Consider the following 18,204-nt stretch of genomic DNA (forward strand, 5'->3'; position numbering starts at 1 on the left):
CAGTTCATTCTGTTGTCAAATGCCTTGAATGTTTCTATGAGCATTATTACTCTAATTCGTAGGTTGCCAAGTCAAGACAAAACTTTCGTCTGCGTCAGCATCTAGTTGTAATTCTACATCTGATTAACTTGTTCATAATATTGCAGATGATGGTAATTACTCACTTTGATTTATGCATCTCACTTTAAATAGGTATTTTCCAGAGGGCATTAGACGTCTACTTTGATTATGTTGAATTATTATTATTATTATTATTTTCAAATTACTATTTAATCCTGCATTTTCTCACTTCTTACCCCATACATACATATCCTCTTTTTGTGTGGCCAATGACCAAGCCCGTTTTGTAAGCAACCACGAAACATGGTAAAGGTCTATTCTCAAGTCAAGACGGTCAATTCATTGCCGGGGGAAAAAAGTCCACAAATGGCCCTACTCATCACCATCCTTCCGATACTTGTCTTGGCTCTGAATTTTCCAAAAGCCAATGACTTTCTTCTCTGCCCTTTTTCATTTTGGAGTTTGGACTCTCTCGTCTTTGGGTTGTTGAAAAGGATGCCAAGAGAGAAAGACTTGCATCACACGCACAGCAAAGTCTTGTTTGAAAGAAATAATACCACATGGATGTTTCCTGGCTCATTCTTTTTTTTCTCAAATCAACTCAACCCATCCTCTACGTTTTCAGTGTATTAATAGTCCCTTCTTCCTCATTTTATCTTTGCCAAACATTCAAGGTGACTCCATTCCATCATCTCTTCTTTTATCGGTGGATCACTGAGACTAGTGAGCTTCTGGGTGAGTGTTTGTTGCATTAATTCTTCGTCTTGCTCCTATTGTATATGGTTCTGGGTCCATTTCTTCTTCCAATAACCCAGTGAGAAACTTTTATTTGTGTTTGTGGCATGGCATTGAGTGACATAAATTTCGTGGTTCTTGCCTACGCTTTGATCTGCATAGCCTTGGTGTTGCTGAGCAGCAGATCAATAACAGTGAGTAATGCCACTAAGACTGATATAGAGTGCCTGCAATCCATAAAACAGTCCCTTCAAGACCCCAATAACTACTTGATCTCCTGGAATTTCAACAACAACACCGAAGGCTTCATATGTAGATTTACTGGGATCGATTGTTGGCACCCTGATGAGAACAAAGTTATAAATATTCGCCTTTCAGATATGGGCCTCAAGGGCAACTTCCCTCGTGGAATTCAGAAATGCACCAGCTTGACCGGCTTGGATTTTTCCAGCAACAGGCTTTCTGGCTCCATCCCTTCTGATATATCCAAGTTAGTGCCATATGTTACATCTCTTGATATCTCATCCAACAATTTTTTGGGTGAAATTCCAATTAATCTTGCCAACTGCAGTTTCTTGAACATACTTAAACTCGACAACAACCGACTAACAGGCAGTATTCCGCTGCAACTTGGCCAGCTGCCTCGAATGAAGACATTTAGCGTTGCTAATAATCTTCTATCAGGGCAGGTCCCTACGTTTTCCAACAAGAATACCAGTGTTAGCTATGCAAATAATCTGGGACTCTGTGGAGAACAATTACCGAAATCCTGCCCCGGTGTTCCAAGAAAATCCAGTGTCGGAATAATTGCTGCTGCAGCCGCTGGTGGGATAACATTTACAGCTATTATTGTGGGTATTCTTCTCTACTACTTCTCTCGCGGAGCGGCTAAGAAGAAGGAAGATGACCCTGAAGGTAACAAGTGGGCCAAGAGCATAAAAGGAACTAAAGGCATCAAGGCAAGTTATCTATTCTCATGGTTACTTGTGTTTATTTACAGCAGCATAATGCCTAAGTTAACATACAAGGTCTTCTACTATAATGTGTATTTGACAGGTTTCCATGTTCGAGGAGTCCATTACGAAGATGAGGTTGATTGATCTCATGAAGGCAACTAACAACTTTAGCAAAGTCAATATCATTGGAGAAGGAAGAACCGGAACCATGTACAAAGCAATGATTCCAGATGGTATTTCCCTCATGGTCAAGAGGCTGCAAGACTCTCAACACTTGGAGAAAGAATTTGTGTCAGAGATGAATACACTTGGGAGTGTCAGACACCGCAATTTGGTTCCCCTGTTGGGTTTTTGCATGGCTAAGAAGGAGAAACTTTTGGTCTACAAATACATGGAGAACGGAACACTCTATGACAAACTGCATCCAGTGGAACCAGAGGTCAGAAACATGGATTGGCCCCTAAGGCTCAAAATTGCGATTGGAGCAGCTAAAGGTTTAGCATGGCTTCATCATAACTGCAACCCTCGAATTATTCACAGAAACATAAGCTCCAAATGCATACTGCTGGATGAGAATTTTGAGCCAAAGCTGTCTGATTTCGGCCTTGCAAGGCTGATGAATCCAGTTGACACCCATTTGAGTACCTTCGTGAATGGGGAGTTTGGGGACTTGGGCTATGTAGCTCCCGAGTATCCACGGACCCTGGTAGCCACCCTGAAGGGGGATGTTTATAGCTTTGGGGTAGTTCTTCTGGAGTTGGTCACGGGTGAAAAACCCACTCATGTTGCCAATGCCCCTGAAACCTTCAAGGGAAGTTTAGCAGAGTGGATCACGCAGCTTTCAAGTAATTCTCTCCTTCACACTGCCATCGATAAGTCTTTGCTCGGGAATGATTTTGATAGCGAACTCAAACAGTTTCTTAGAGTTGCTTGTAACTGTGTGGTTCCAACTGCAAAGGAGAGGCCTACCATGTTTGAGGTGTACCAGCTTCTGAGAGCTGTTGGGGAAAGATATCACTTCACAACAGAGGATGAAATGATGTTGCCATCCGAAACTGGTGATGCTGATTCTCCTGATGAACTTATTGTTGCTCAATATGTGAAGGAGGCTCAATGAAAGGCAGGCAGAGTATGATGCTAATATAAAAAGGCAATTGAAGATATTTAACTTCTTGGTGCGGCAGTATAGCGTCTAGGATTGTATGTAATATACTCAATAGTATTTTAAGCTCCTATATTCACTTTTCTATTGATAGAAACACCAATTGTATATATACTACTAGACCTTTTATGCCAAAATCAAAATGCTGCTGCTTCGTTCTTAAGTGTGCAATTGCCTTTTCTGAGTTCCACATTATTAGTCTCTTCCATGAGAAATTCAAGCCACAGTACCATATACACACTTGCACAGTATAGTACCCTGACAAAGAAAAGAGGTAACTAATCTTAAATTGTTGACAGAAACCTACTTCCTGTCTCACTAGTACAAGATCAATGATAGATCTCTCTTTCATTTTTTTTCCCCTCAAGGTACATAAAGAGCATGTCCACTTTCCTCAGCTAAAACACAATCTCTATGTGAATCTTTGACATATATATCAGATTCTAGATGCATAACACAAACGTGGAAAACTTCGACATTGCTTCTTTCCCTTCCCCATCTGAGGAAAAGGAAAGCAGAAAAAGAAACTGACTTAGAGAAAGGATAAAGAACACTACTTGAGCTACTCATTGAAAAGAAGCCACTAAGGATCTCAAATATCATAATGGAAGAGGATATCCTCGGAGGTATGCTGAATCCACACCTGATTCCCGCACCAAAGCTACCCTTCCAGTCCGAGCCACCTTCAAGCATAGGGAGAGAAGAAAGAGGAAATTTGAAAAAAATAAAAAATCATTTCACTTGATATGAGGGATGAGAATATTTATCCATCAGCTAAGCACAATAATAAACTCCTTTGAATCTGACTCAATCCTTATATCCCATAGGACAGATTACTAAATAATTTTAAGGACTGGCACGTAACAGCAACATAGAGAACACAGTTAGAAAACTTCATTTTAAACAAATATGAATAACCCAGTCCACTTGGGATCACCAAATGGAACACAAATTCTCCCAACTATTTGCAGAAATCAACAAATGAACTGAGTCCAGCAAGGTTCAGGAAAACAAAGGTTAAAAATTCCTTTGCAATAAAATGAAACTTGGTAAAATAAGAATGAGTGGACAGACCTCACAAATCCCAAATGGCTCCAACAGTCTCTGCAGGGCAGCCATCTTGTTTAAATCACCTGTAAGCTGGGTAGAAACAAATAGCTAGAGGATTACAAAAATTGGAAAACAAATAAAAGATTTTGATGAAGACAACCAATAGAACAGGAATCCACTGGCATAGCAAATAATGTAGAGCTCCTATAGCGCAGGTAATAACAAGTATCCGCATGGTCCCACTGCCTAATTATTTTCACTGCTTTGATTATTATATTCTGATATTAATGAACTCATAAATGGTTAGATTTCAGCTCCTAGATTAATGATTTTGATAACAAGGTACATGCAATCATAGGAATATTGGACATAAAATTGAGCAGCTGATTGACTTTAGAAGATTTTTCAACGTTTGAAGTAATAGTGACCAACTCCTCAGTTCACATTCCCACAGAAGTCTTTTACTGCAAAATACTTTACTCTACCAACTATTTAATGGAAACTTACATCAATGCCATTCAAGATTTGATTGACAATGGTGGAAATCCAATAAGAATCATTGATGGTAATATCATACTACGGTAGCTCGATTGAACAGTGTTTATTTTCATATGGCTTGAATTTTGAATATATTTTCATAGACCCGAATTGTGACCTGACTTGAAAGTTTCGCGTTGCGCCCCAATCACAGACTTCGTTGGGGCTGCGGGGGGCAACTGTTAGAGTTGTTGAGATTTTAGTAGGTGAATATCTATGTGCACAAGTATGGGCTATGTTGACTAAAGAAAGCAATCTTTACCTGTAAAAAGAAAGATATTGCTATTGAAAAAAGATAGAGCAGAGAGAATTTGAGAGAGCTAGAAAAAGAATTTGAGAGAGTTAAGAAAATATGAAAGAAAAGGACGAAAAAATATTTGAATTTGTATATGTAAATCCTCTGTTTTAATAATGAATTTATGTTTTTCTTTCTCCTACTTGTTCTACCATAAATCCGTTCTTAATTTTTTCTCCCTTCAAATCCAACAAATGGTATTAGAGCTTTCATCTTAAGAAGCCTGTGTCTATCTTTGTGAATTTTAAGAGATTTGAGAGTTGTTTCACCAAAAATTTGAGAGGTTATCCAAAAAATGTCCTCCAGCAGTGGTTCATTCCCTGCTCCACCTATTTTTGCAGGTGAGAACTATGATTTTTAGGCTGTAAAAATGACAGTATTTTATAGAGCTCATGACTTGTGGGATGTAGCGTAGACTAGAAGAGATTTAGCACCTTTGCCGCCAAATCCAACCTTGGCACAAATCAAATATCATAGTGATGAATGTGCCAAGAAATACGAGGCTTTAACTTTCATTCATCAAGCTGTTTCAGATTCAACCTTTCCAAGTAAAGTTGGTGCCCAAACAGCCAAGGAAGCTTGTGAAAAGCTCAAAGAAGAGTTCTAAGGAAATGAGAGAGTGACATTAGTCAGATTGCTCACTTTTAAAAGGTAATTCGAGATGCTCAAAATAAAGGATGTTGAATCAATCAAAAACTACTCTACCAAACTGATGGAGATTGTGAATCAAATGAGGCTTTTTGTAAAAGATTTTCTCGATGGAAAAGTTGTGAAGAAGATTATGATTTCTTTGCTAAACAAGTTTGAAGCAAAAATTTCTGCAATTGAAGAGTCATGTGACTTGAAAAGACTCACAATTGCAAACTTAATTAGCAAACTTCAAGCTCAAGAGCAAAGAACTTCAATAAGAAATGAAGAAGTTACTGAAAGAGCCTTCCAAACTTTCCAAGCCAAGAACAAAGAAAAAGCTTCATTAAGCACAAAGGAAAATGAAGCTGAAAACAGAGATGGTAGTGGGAAAAGAAAATTTCCACCTTGTGGCACCTGTGGGAAGACAAATCACAGTGAAGATAGATGCTGGAAAAGGGTTCAATGAAATTTTTGCAAGAAGCAAGGTCACGTTGAAAGATTTTGCAAAGCAAAGCAAAATCAATCTCAACAGCAACTTACTCAATAAGCCAATTTTAATTAAGATCAATAAGAAGTTGAAGAGCCTTTATTTTTTTGCATCTTAAGTTTGTGAGTCACCAAAGAAGTATATTTGGAATGTTAACAGTGGCTGTACAAATCACATGGCTAATGATGCAAGTTTTTTCAACTTTTTGAATAGATCTGTCAAGACTAAAGTAAGAATGGGAAATAGAGAAATTGCATAAGCTAAAAGAGAAGGTTCAATTTCACTTCGAACACAGAAAGGTATGAAGCTCATTTCTGAAGTTTTGCTTATTCCAAAGCTTGATCAAAATCGTCTTAGTGTTGCACAAATGATAAAGAAGGGATACACTGTGCTATTTAAAAAGGATTTGTGTTCCATTTATGAGTCACGTGATTATAATATTGCTGAAGCAAGATTGGAGAACAATGGCTTTGTTTTAAATTTGAAATATGATGTATTCAGTGCTTAGCTAATGAAATACTTGATTGTAATAAAGGTGAAAGTGAAAAAAAAAAAAATAGTATAGAAAAGTGATTCTGAAGGTGTTGAAACAAAAGAAGGGCAATGTAAAGTTGCTATTTCTGATACTATTTTTTGACGTTAAAGACTCAAAATTAGATGTTTGCTACAATGACATCAAGGAGGAGTTCAAGAAAGTTACACCAGCTGCAAAATTTCCAAATGAGAAGGGTCAAAGAATGTTTGCTACCACAAGAGCAAATAAAGTTATTTGTTCCAAGAAGAGTTTAGTTAAGCAAGCTAAAGTTTCTTATGCTTCCAGCAACACAAAAAATCTTTTGCTTAAGTTACAAGAAGTCATATTGAGCATGGGAGAATCAAGCAAGGTGATATGAAGTTTCATCCAATTAAAGAGTTGACAAGAATTATTTTGTGGAGCTGGTTTCTTACAAAATAGATGATCTAAATCCAAGTTTAAAGAGCTGAAAGTAAAGTTTAGAGTCTTTAAGAAAAATCTCAAGGAGGAGTGTTGTAGTATTGAGATTTTTCTAGAAGACATAAGATCACTTTTTAGTTTTACGTAATCCTTAAATTCTGTTGTCAAAATTGCTAGGTGCAAGTGTAAGTCTTTCCTTGATTTAAGGAGATTGATTAGAAAAAAGTAAATTGAATCTTATTGTAGTAGCTATGGACTATGCTTTTTATGCTACTTTTGTTATTATACAAGTAGCCTAACCTAATGAAATCTATGTGTGTGATTCTACATTTCCTATCTTGAGTTGTGTGAGTTAGAGAACTTCTGTTTTATGTGAGTTTGCTGTGACAAGAAAATCTAACAGCAAAACTCCCGTGATATGGACTAGTATAAATATTGTATTTTCTGCCCTTACGGTAAATTAGAGTTTGAGAGTTCTGAGTGATTATATCTTGTTCTTTTTATTATAGTGGAATTTCTTCTTTCGTTTTGCTTGTAGATATGGACCTTACGATCGAACCACGTAAATCTTGTGTTATTTTTCTTCTTTTTTCTATACTACATGATTGTGCGATTATGTGTGTATTTTAAATTTACATGCCTACCATAACAAACAGAGCATTAAGCATACAACAACATGATATTGTTGGCTTTTAATCCTATATGAACAAAGAATAAGCAAATTACAATGAGTCATTAAATTTTACCGCATGAAAAACTGCAGAAATAAACACCAAGGCAACTATATCATAAATTTGGGACACCAATGACTAAGCCTTCATGAGTCAAGACCAGCCTGTGTCAACAGCCACTAAGTCCTTACCCTTTCGTCAATGCTAAGAACGTTAGACATAGAGAAGCAAACCTCAGAGTCCCCTCATTAGACATTACATATTTGCCAAAAATGGATTCTTCAGCCATCCCTAGACCTCCTCTACCAGGCAAAGGAAAACAGACCTCACGCTCAAGCCAACTAATTAAATGATACTTGAACTTAAAAATTCCATCACAAGCTTTTCTAGACTGTTTTTCCTTTGAATCTAATATGTAAAAATAAGTAGAAAATGTATAAAGAATAACTTTGATCCGCATTGACATGCTATTTGATCATTTTAGGCCTTCTATTTTGACACCGACTCTATTCCACTTTCTTTTCCCTCTTTATTTGGAAAACAGGCAGGACCTTGCCAAACCCTGCTTGATATTGGTTAATGATCGTCACTATATATCTAAAAGTTTTTTCCTTGACAAACAAAAGCATGCCACTTGAGCTTTGAGTATATAAACTGCTAACAGAATTTTCAGGAAAGCAAATTTAGACACAACAAGATACTATTGGATTAACAATAGGGGAGGAATTCCTCGAAAAAAAAAAAATAGGTGAGGAATTACTTCAAGGGTAATAGTGTGATCAGAGACATCAACAGCTTTGGCCCGAAATATGCTAGCAATATCAAGGACATCCCTCCTAGCAGCAGTGTTCACAGCTATCTTTATCAGCATCAACTCTCGTTCTGCAAATGGCATGTGTGTAATATCGCGCACCTGAATATACCACCGCCTTTGTTTTGTCATCATTTGCTCAATTAAAATATGAACTTATCCCCGAAAGTAAATGATAATCATGATGAGAACAGGCTGCTATTTCAAAACTAATAGGGATTTGTGATGTAATAAAACTTTTCAGAAATTAATACTGAAGCTAACTAATTTTTGGCCAAGCAACATGATTAGTGCCCAGAACCAATCTCATCCTATAACATTTTATTACGATATAATTGCTTTGGCTTCTAGATTGAACCATCCAGAGCCTCAGCGTATAGACCCTGTGATTGTGTCAACAAGAATTCTTCTGAATTGAGTTGCCTCAGAAGAGAATTGTAGTTCCAACTTTAATGCCATATGAAGGCCACTCATTTTCTTTCCTCCCATTTCAAGCTCTTTTCTTTTTGCCCTTTTTTTCACATTTTTTCTTCAAAGATCAAATGGTTACTTGAAATTGAGCGCTTTAAATTTAGAGGCATGCTAAGCTTACTGCCTCTTACCTCATGCATATCGATCAACTTGTGAAGATGGAGAACCAACTTGCCAATTGACTCATCAGTTCCAGGAATAACAGTGATAATGCGGGAAAGTCCTCCTCTCTCAGCCGGACCCACAGCAAGACTCTGAGAAGTTGAAATGTGAAAAGAAATAACAATGACAAAAATAAGTCATAGTTAGTTGGAAAGGAGAGATGAAAACAAAGTACACTGACCTGAATGTTATAACCTCTTCGTGATATGACACCAGTAACCATGTTGAGAACGCCAGGAGAGTCATTCACAAGCATAGATAATGTGTGTGACCGAAGTCCACTTGACTGAAATATTAAATCAACGAAGAAAATGCAGAACAAATGAGAATGAAAAATTAGGCAACTACTATAATGCAGCTGCATGATACTACCAACACCAAGCATTATATATCAAGGAAATAATAAAACCACTCCTCTCAGAACAAGTTACTAGTCAATAAAGCTGGCAAATTTCTTATCTTAAATATCAGATTGGATTAATGTTCAAACACAATTTTTATGATATAGAAATGGTATCACAAAGATAAATGGACCGATAGAAGAAAATAATCACTTTGATTGTGGCATCTGCACTCAATAATTTTCAATTTGACTGACACTCATGCACAGCCTAAAGCTCTCACCATCCAAAACAGGGAACCACTGCTCACTGGAAAGCCCGTTAACCATAAAAAGAACATGAAAAAGATTGTATAATGTCAAAACAAAGTTTTTGATGGACAAATTTTTATTCCAAGATGGCCTAGCTTTCCAAAAGTTTACACCTAATATTAGTGGGATATTTTGAACAAAATCATCATCATTTATGTACGTAACTTGTGCAGCTTGTGTAGTTCTTATGCAATTATTTACTCTTTAATGAAATAAATTGCCAGTATATGGCATGTGAAACAGAAACATCCTTATATGGATCTTGAAACATCAGCTCAGTGCCTTACATCATCATCATAGAGAACACCCCAATGAGCATCAAGAACTTGATTGACTGAGTAATCATCATAAGGCTCCACAGGATATACATCACCCTTCAATTAGGAAAAAAATTTAAATTAAAAATAAAAATTTAACCCTTCTTCAATTGATTATACCAATAGATGCAAAAATCACAGCATACAGAAGCCAAAAGAAGAATATAGAACAATTATGATGTAGTTACCATAATGTAAAGTGAAATAGAAACAGTACAATGAGATGGATTTATTAAACTCTGCAAAATATGGAGAAAATCTTAGACACCTGAATTTGCAAGAGATAAACATCCTACAACAAGAAAAAAAAAAAAAAAAACCTTCCCACTCTGACCATCAAAATTGAGACCTAATTCTGCAAGGTTGTATAATGAGACCCAATATGCGAGCATCATTGGGGTAATTTAAAATGCAATCGTAAGGAGACAGGACAACCTTCCTGGAACGCATTGAAAGAACAGATTAAAAAAATGAGGATATCTTCAACAAACCATAGCAATATTTATTTCTCCCCAAATGAATTTAGCGATATCAGATATCACTGCTTTAGGATTTCCGGATCAATGGCACATAGCCACATGCTTACCATCCAAAATAAAGGAAGTCTAATGTGAAAGGCTATTTGATAAGAAACTGTGATATTATATACTAATAAACAATGCTTTGAGATCAATAACACAATTATCAACATAAAACTTGCGATAACAATTTATTGTGAAGTGTAACAAATTGATGGCAGGCAGCATTTGCAAAGGAGACAGATACCATAAAATTAAGACATCTATAGACCTTTGAGGATGAAATGGTGCTGCCGTTAGTTGATCCATTTGAGTTCCCCGCAAAATTATTTGCACGATTACTGGAAAAAACATCACCAGGCTGTGTACTCTCAAGGTCAGGATAAGAAGCCGCAGAAAATCTCCAAAAGGGAGCAGTCTCACCCATCCTTTCTCGTCTCAGAGCAATCTATATTTAGTACAAATCCATACTTCATTACGCAGACAATATTCATAAACTTTAGCATAGGGAAAGAAAAATTCTATTCATCTTCATTCAACATATTTTAAACTTGAATACTAACACGTGAAATAACCTCACACACAAGTAGAACAGAAACTCCCTGATATTTTTGGATTTCCGTTATTTTTATGCTCTATAGGCAACTCATATATACTTCCTCATAGTTGGTTATCATAGAGCAAAAGAAAAAGACCAAATAATATTTTCCCCTTTCTACTAAACAATGAGACAGAAGCTGATTTCATGCCCTTGATGATTCATAATATCATAATATTATGCTTCATGTGATGTTAATTTTATCATGCCGAATTTGTCCTAGTATATGCCATGTTAAACCAGAATTAAAGGAAGGCTGGGAATGGAAAGTTTTGGGATTTCACATACCACCTATAATACGTGTTTCAATTTTCATTTTTCTTTTCTGTTCAATTAATCAAATACTTGAGGGGTTATAGTCAACTTAACCTTGACTTCAAGACATGCACCATTACAAATTTTGCAGTGGCTTTCGTAACATTTGGAAACTTTATGTACGTGTGCATACTTCCGACTTCCATGCATATTTTAATCCTTAAATTAATTAATAACTTACTAGTCAAAGCATTTCAAAATGCAACATGTGAATCAATGCATGTCTAGTCCATACATTCACACAAAGCAGTGCAAGACATATCGTACCTTTCCAGTTCTACTAAGTTCTTTGATTCTGAACTTGCTTAAGTTCCTTAAAACAGCAGCCATCTTTCCAGGGTCTCCAGTGACCTGGGACATCCACATCGATAACATACACAGACCACTGTCAATCACAGTTCAAAAGTAAATACTAACATATATCATGTTCACATTCAGCAGAAGTTTATAGAATATGGCACCCAGAGACCTTTCAAATTAGATACATAGAAAAATTAACTCTTGCCAATGATTTAACAAAGTTTGTTTATAAATATGTTTTCAAAAATACCTAGGCATTTAAGGACACCAACATCATCACATTTCCCATAATTGTCATTTCATATTTAAGTCAATTATTTGTCAAGTGTCACAGCCATGAGACATGAAACTGAAGAATGAAGTAACATAGATTTAAGGATTTGACTAAAATCACCTCAATAGTCAGTGTATGCTCTGATATATCAACAACTTTTCCTCTGAAGATGTCCACCAGCCACATGATCTAAAGTTTAAAGCCAATTACAAAAGATCAGGTACTTGAATGCAGAACCACTAAGAGAAGCACCAATACCCTTAAACTAGATGAGTTCTAAATATTCTTAAAGCAGAATTTTGCAGGCTGACTCAGCCAAATTTCACATAGTAGGTCAATAACAAACACAAGGCGGTCCTTATTGGTGAATAATTTTTTTACACATAACAACATGAAACCAACAAATGGAACCATAGAGTGAGCACAGCTGTTGGAAATCTAAGTTCCACATGGGGAATAAACAAAAATTAAAGGGTGACTATAAGTGGTTGGATTGTATCATTGACTTGATTAATTATTTTGATGTGTAAAGTAACTCAACCACTTATATAAGACCATATTAAAATAGATTAATACATAATTTGCCTAGCACTCTTTCCGAATTTAACAACAACACATATATAAAAAATGGGCCGAGAATTATGTGCAAACACCAGCTCTCAATTCAACTCAACTCAACTAAGTTTTTTTCCCAAAAATTTGGGTCGGCTATATGGATTCGCTTTCTCCATTCTAAACAATTGGGTTAAATCCTCAAAAATGTGTAATGCTTCTAGGTCATATTGTACTACTCTTCTCCAAGACAATTTAGGTTTACCCCTCTTTTTCTTTCTATCCTCTAACCTAATGTGCTCTACTTGTCTAACTGGAGTCTCCGTATGTCTATGCTTCACGTGACCAAACCACCTCAATTTGATCAAACACCTGGTCAGCATTTACAATAATTGAAACATCAGACCCTTGTATGCATTAATGAATCACCTACTAAAGATAGTATGGCCATTTGATAATAATAAATTTTCCAACAATATAACAACATACAAAACAAAACAATATATTCACAGAGTACATTATTGCTATGTATGCAGTTTTTCGGGGAAAACACAGACTTTAGCTTTCTCGGCAGGAAAATTTGAAGAGAACTTAAATTGAAAGAAACAAGTATAAGGATGCATATTAGCTTGGAAGAGATCACAAGAAGTTTGAAATTTTTTTATACGCTACAAATTTGAAGGACCTTAATATATATTTCACGTCTCATCAGTGGCAAATAGCATAAAAATATCTGTCCATAAACTATGACACCTAGGAAGAAATGGACATTTCAAAAGAGCACTTTTTTATTCAACAGCTTATCTTTCTTAAATTAGAGTAGTCCTGTCCGCTCATTTCCCACAGGAAAAGAGCAAACTAAAGCCTACATCGTTACCTCAGGACGAGTACTTGGATCCACATTAAGTTTTATAAGCATCAGTTCACGTTCTACTTGTGGTTCCTTAGAGATATCTTCCACCTGATGCATCCAAACAAATTAGAAAAAGAAGCGTAGAATAAACAGTCAGAGACAATTGCTCCAAGAGGTCTATGCTTATGTTAAGAATATCTTCATTGTCCAGTGATCATCTGCTTATGATCAAATTTGGCTTTGCAAAGCAAAAAAAAGCAAAAAATATTAGAGGCTAATGCGGATGAGTCTTAACCTTTATGACATTCACAAGCTTGTTAAGCTGTTCTACTACTTGCCGCAAAACGTTGTCAGTTCCACGGACAACTATGGTAAAGAGAGCCTTATCCTTGTTCAAACCAACTGCAAGGGACTCGATGTTGTAACCCCTTCTAGCAAAAACGCCTGCAATCCGGTTTATTATTCCACTTTCGTCACCTACGAAAACTGATATTGTGTGCCATTGCACCCTGAAATTAAAACCATATGACAAATTTATGAGAATCGTCATAAAGATTACATCTTGAAAATTGAACCAAGATTATCAAAGTATTACTCTGTTCATCCCCAAGTCATAAAGCTTAAAACTTTAGCAACAAATAGAAATGAGAATGCACTTATCCAATTTAATGAGCATAAAAAAATGTGACCCATAAATTGTAAAAAGCGGAAACGTTATCCCATACAACCACAATAACCAACCAAAAAAGGAAAATTAGCATTCACTAAAATTTGTCTGGTAAACCCATCAAATGGAAAGACAGGAAAAAAACAACAAACAATACCCTTTAACATTAACCTGTGTAAGAACAAAGAGTATCCATATTTGTAGAAATATACGAGTTGGAGACATAATAACGGCGACATGAATGGACACAATAAGGCCCAGCTAAACGCAAACTAAAGATAGAGGTAAAAATTAAAACGAAGTTGAAATAGAGGTAGAAGCTAAAAACTGACTTGGAGCTAGTAAAGGCAGGCACTGAGTGGGTAACAGGTGCAGCATTCCCATTGCCTTCGCTAATGCTAGCAGAGACCTTAAGCACAGCATTGGTCATCCGAGTGGGCAGACGGAGAAAATGTAGAGAGGCAAAGGTGCTGCTAGCTGAAAACCCATTTCTAAAATCCAGTCTGGAACACGGTTCTTGGGTTATGGTTGAAGTTGGGTAGGGTGAAAGAGTAGCCGCCATGTTCGTTTCTGTATTTTTCTTGCTTTCCCCTACAGAGAAAAATGAGACGAGGCAGACGGAGGCTTAGATATTGATTGATTGATGAGTAAAGAGCCAATGGCAAGTGGCAATTGCCCATTACGGACACTCAAAAACGTGGTCATTTTTTTTCAAGAATTTAGAGGACATCACCCACCCACTTCACGTGACACGTCTCCAGGATTTTTTTTTTTTTAATTAGTTTTGTTTCAAGTGCGCGGTATTTGCGAAGAGAATATATTTTTTTTTTAAGGTAAAGACACACATTTAGTTCAATGATAAAAATTAATTATACCTTAAATTTTAAGAAATTTTATTTTTATATAATTTAAATATATATATTTCATAATTAATGTGAAATCCGAATGATCTTATTAAAAAATTAATAAGAGTAATCTTATAATTTTTAATATTATTTGTACACTTAACTTTTCACCTCATGAAAAATTATTATTTAATTTTTATATTTATAAAAAATATATTATTTATTCCTTATAAAAACTTTTGTTGTACTGTTTAATCACTCTTTATGTTAATTAATATTGATTAATTTATTATTTAATCTCTCTATTTTAATCAAACTAATTAGTTAGTCTTTATATTTTAGAAAAACACATTAATAAATCTATATAATTTAACTTTGCTAATTATTTAGTTTCATAATTATTTTATATGCCTAAATTACCCTAATTCTCTCTCTCTTATTTATTTCTTATTTCTCTCTCCGTGTTTATTTTTCTCTATACTCACATTTTTCTCTCCTTTATTTTCTCTTTATTTTCATAATTCAATAAAAATGGTGTTAGATATTTACATAAAAAATTAATCAGTTTCTTTAAATTTTTGAATAATTAAGAAAATTATTTTTAAGTAGATAAAATATAAAAGTAATGTCCAAAGAAATGGAAATTAAAAAAAGTATAAATTAAGATTTAGTATTTAGCAAAATTTCTATTTTTATCTAAAAATATATTTTTTAAAATATATAAACTAACTAATTAGTTTCACAAAAATAGAAAGAATAAGTAATAATTTTTTTAAAATACGGATATCAGCTAATTAGTTTATTTAAGATAGAGAGAATAAATAGTAGTGTGAATAGTATATATAACAAAAAATTTAATGAGAGACTAAATTATTTAACGAAAATTTCTACTAAAATTAAATAGTATATTTTTTAAAATATAGAAATTAAGTAGTTAGTTTATTAAAATATAGAGAATAAATAATAATTTTTTTATTAATATTTATGCCTTTCTAAAGGGTTAAATATTAATTTTGGATATCTAAATTAATTATTATTCTTTTAAAAATTAAAACTTATAAGAGTAATATTTAATTTTTATGGACGTTTGGTACAAGGTTAAAAATGAATACCCTTACGACTTTTAATCATTCATTAATATTGTTTTGATATTTAAAAAATTTAGGTTAACTTTTTACCTCGTTAATAATTATACATTTTTAAAGGGTTAACTTGAGGAATTATATTAATAATTAGTTTGTGATACAAAGTTAATAAGGAAATAATTATTATTTTTGTAAATTTTAACCTCTTATTAATATTACTTTAATACTTAAAAAAATTAAATTAATTTTTCACTTTATTAATATTTACAATTTTAAAATATTAATTTACCTTTTTTAAAAATTAAAACTTACAAAATAATATTTAACCCTTTATTTTTTAACCTCCTATATTTTTTAATTCTTTACTAAATATATTATTACTTTTTTTAACTTTTTACTAAATACACTCTAAATGAAATAATGGAGTATTTACTAATTAATTTCTCCACATTTCCTTTGGCATTTCATTACTAATTCGATTTCAGTGACAAACAAGTGAAATCGCTCGTGCACGGTGAAGTCATAATAATTATTTTTTTTTTCTAATTTCACAATAAATAGTAAAGAAATTATTATTTTTTATGATGAAAGAAAAAAAAACACAATTATTTTCAGTGATTTTCAATAAAGTATATATATATATATATAATCATTTAAATTTATTTTAATTAAAAATTAATAATTAAATAAATAAAAAAGAAAATAAAAGTATACAAAAAATGATTATGTAAATCATATATCGTTTGTTGAAAAATAATGAAATTTAAAAGATTTCAAAAAATTAAAAAATAAATAAGCAAAAGGGTGTTTGGGTTTCCAGTGAAATTATGAAAGGGATGAAGTATTGAATGATATAACATTTTCGTGCAAAAATAGCAAAAAACTCAAAAAAAATAGTTTTAATAAACTAAAAAAATAATTTATTCCTGTGAATAGTGAATATAATATTGTTTTATTATATTGTAAAAAAAAGTAAATAATAATCTTAAAAGGACAATTTTAAAAGTAAAAAAAAAAAATGGTTAGCATCAATGGAGAAATATAAAATTAAAATAAATGGAAAAAATGAAAAAGGATAAAAAAAAAGGAAACATGATTGTATGAAAATGTTTGATTAAAATATGCTTAAAAGTAATTTAATTTATCATAATTATTAAAAAATATATGTAATTAAATATTATAAGTGTTAAAATGATGATAATATTGATATTTTAAAAAAAATTTAGGATAATATAGTTTCTTACTTAATTTAAAATAAATAGATAACTTATGATTTATCTAATTTATAAGTTGATTAAGCCTACTTAAAAATAAAAAGTCGTAAATAAATTAATTTTTAATTTAGCTAATAAATTAAAAAAATTACTTAAAATAAATCAAAGTTATAAGTATAAATATTTTACTTATTATTTATTTATTTATTTTAAATTTACTTTTTCACTAAATAAAATATTATATTATTTTAATAATTTTTAAAAATACTAATATTTTTTTAATAACTATAATACTTAATTACATGTATTTTTTATAATTTTAATAAATTAAATTACTTTTAAATCAAATTTTAATTAAACATTTAAACTATTTAAAGGTTATTTTTAAATAATTTTACAAAATAATTAATTACTTATTTTTAATTTAATTTTTAAATTAAAGTTAAAAATAAGTGGTTCAATCAAACACCTTTTAAGTATTATTTTTTTTTAATTTATAATTAAATTTAAATGTTAATTTACTTATAAATTTTTATTTATAAGTAAATTTCATCAATTTATAAATCAAAATAAAACATATTCTTAATGATATCCAGAATTTTAACGTTTCCATTTTGCATCTTAATATTATATAAGAATATATATATATATATATATATATATATATATATATATATATATCCTATTTTGTCCACATTATAAGAACATTATAAGAATATATATGTAATCTAATATAATATTTATTATTTTTAATTATAAATATATTAAATGACTTTATAAACATTAATAATATGACAGAATCACCTTTTTAGTCATGTGATACAATTTCTCATTAAAAATTATATAATTAAAATAAAATGGTAAAATATATGTAAAATATAGTATAAATGTAAGATAGTAAAATGTAGTTATTAAGATATATGTTATGAAATAACTTAAAATTATATTAGCTATTTTATTTATAATTTCTAATTGTAAATGTAACATAAGTATTTTATTTGGCATGTGTGTAATATTATTGTGGAAATAAGTGATTGGTGCTTTAGTGTGTGT

The 18,204-nt window shown here is 32.5% G+C and overlaps 2 protein-coding genes across 4 annotated transcripts; one reads left to right on the top strand and one right to left on the bottom strand.

Moving 5' to 3' along the window:
* Positions 1–153: 153 nt before the first annotated feature.
* On the top strand, positions 154–3,076 carry LOC110642683 (probably inactive leucine-rich repeat receptor-like protein kinase At5g48380). Of its 2 annotated transcripts, XM_021794790.2 has the most exons (3): positions 154–1,285; positions 1,367–1,754; positions 1,852–3,076. In XM_021794790.2, the coding sequence occupies exons 1-3, from the start codon at positions 903–905 to the stop codon at positions 2,866–2,868; spliced, it is 1,788 nt and encodes a 595-aa protein (XP_021650482.2). In that variant the 5' UTR covers positions 154–902; the 3' UTR covers positions 2,869–3,076. The 2 variants fall into 2 exon arrangements, with proteins under 2 accessions (XP_021650482.2, XP_021650480.2); XM_021794788.2 differs by having other exon boundaries at positions 157–1,754.
* On the bottom strand, positions 2,990–14,674 carry LOC110642684 (acetolactate synthase small subunit 2, chloroplastic). 2 transcript variants are annotated; one of them, XM_058149519.1, is made up of 13 exons: positions 14,340–14,674; positions 13,636–13,849; positions 13,365–13,448; positions 12,056–12,124; positions 11,629–11,712; positions 10,720–10,896; positions 9,901–9,987; positions 9,143–9,247; positions 8,931–9,053; positions 8,278–8,430; positions 3,988–4,053; positions 3,557–3,596; positions 2,990–3,171 (listed from the first exon to the last, which is right to left on the bottom strand). In XM_058149519.1, exons 1-13 carry the CDS (start codon positions 14,567–14,569, stop codon positions 2,990–2,992), a joined length of 1,614 nt encoding a protein of 537 aa, XP_058005502.1. In that variant the 5' UTR covers positions 14,570–14,674. The 2 variants fall into 2 exon arrangements, with proteins under 2 accessions (XP_058005502.1, XP_021650483.2); XM_021794791.2 differs by having other exon boundaries at positions 3,168–3,596; positions 14,340–14,672.
* Between the last annotated feature and the right edge of the window lie 3,530 nt (positions 14,675–18,204).

Source organism: Hevea brasiliensis, chromosome 7, assembly GCF_030052815.1.
Source record: "Hevea brasiliensis isolate MT/VB/25A 57/8 chromosome 7, ASM3005281v1, whole genome shotgun sequence".
Lineage (NCBI taxonomy): Eukaryota > Viridiplantae > Streptophyta > Magnoliopsida > Malpighiales > Euphorbiaceae > Hevea > Hevea brasiliensis.

Bases quoted from the DNA above. Each gene is read 5' to 3' on its own strand.
- LOC110642683 (XM_021794788.2), top strand. From the start codon at position 903: ATGGCATTGAGTGACATAAATTTCGTGGTTCTTGCCTACGCTTTGATC. The intron at 1,755-1,851 runs GCAAGTTATCTA...TGTATTTGACAG, and splicing joins AAGGAACTAAAGGCATCAAG to GTTTCCATGTTCGAGGAGTC.
- LOC110642684 (XM_058149519.1), bottom strand. From the start codon at position 14,569: ATGGCGGCTACTCTTTCACCCTACCCAACTTCAACCATAACCCAAGAA. The intron at 11,713-12,055 runs GTGATTTTAGTC...TGGATGTCCCAG, and splicing joins AGCATACACTGACTATTGAG to GTCACTGGAGACCCTGGAAA. The intron at 4,054-8,277 runs GTAATTCCTCAC...GTTTCTACCCAG, and splicing joins ATCACACTATTACCCTTGAA to CTTACAGGTGATTTAAACAA.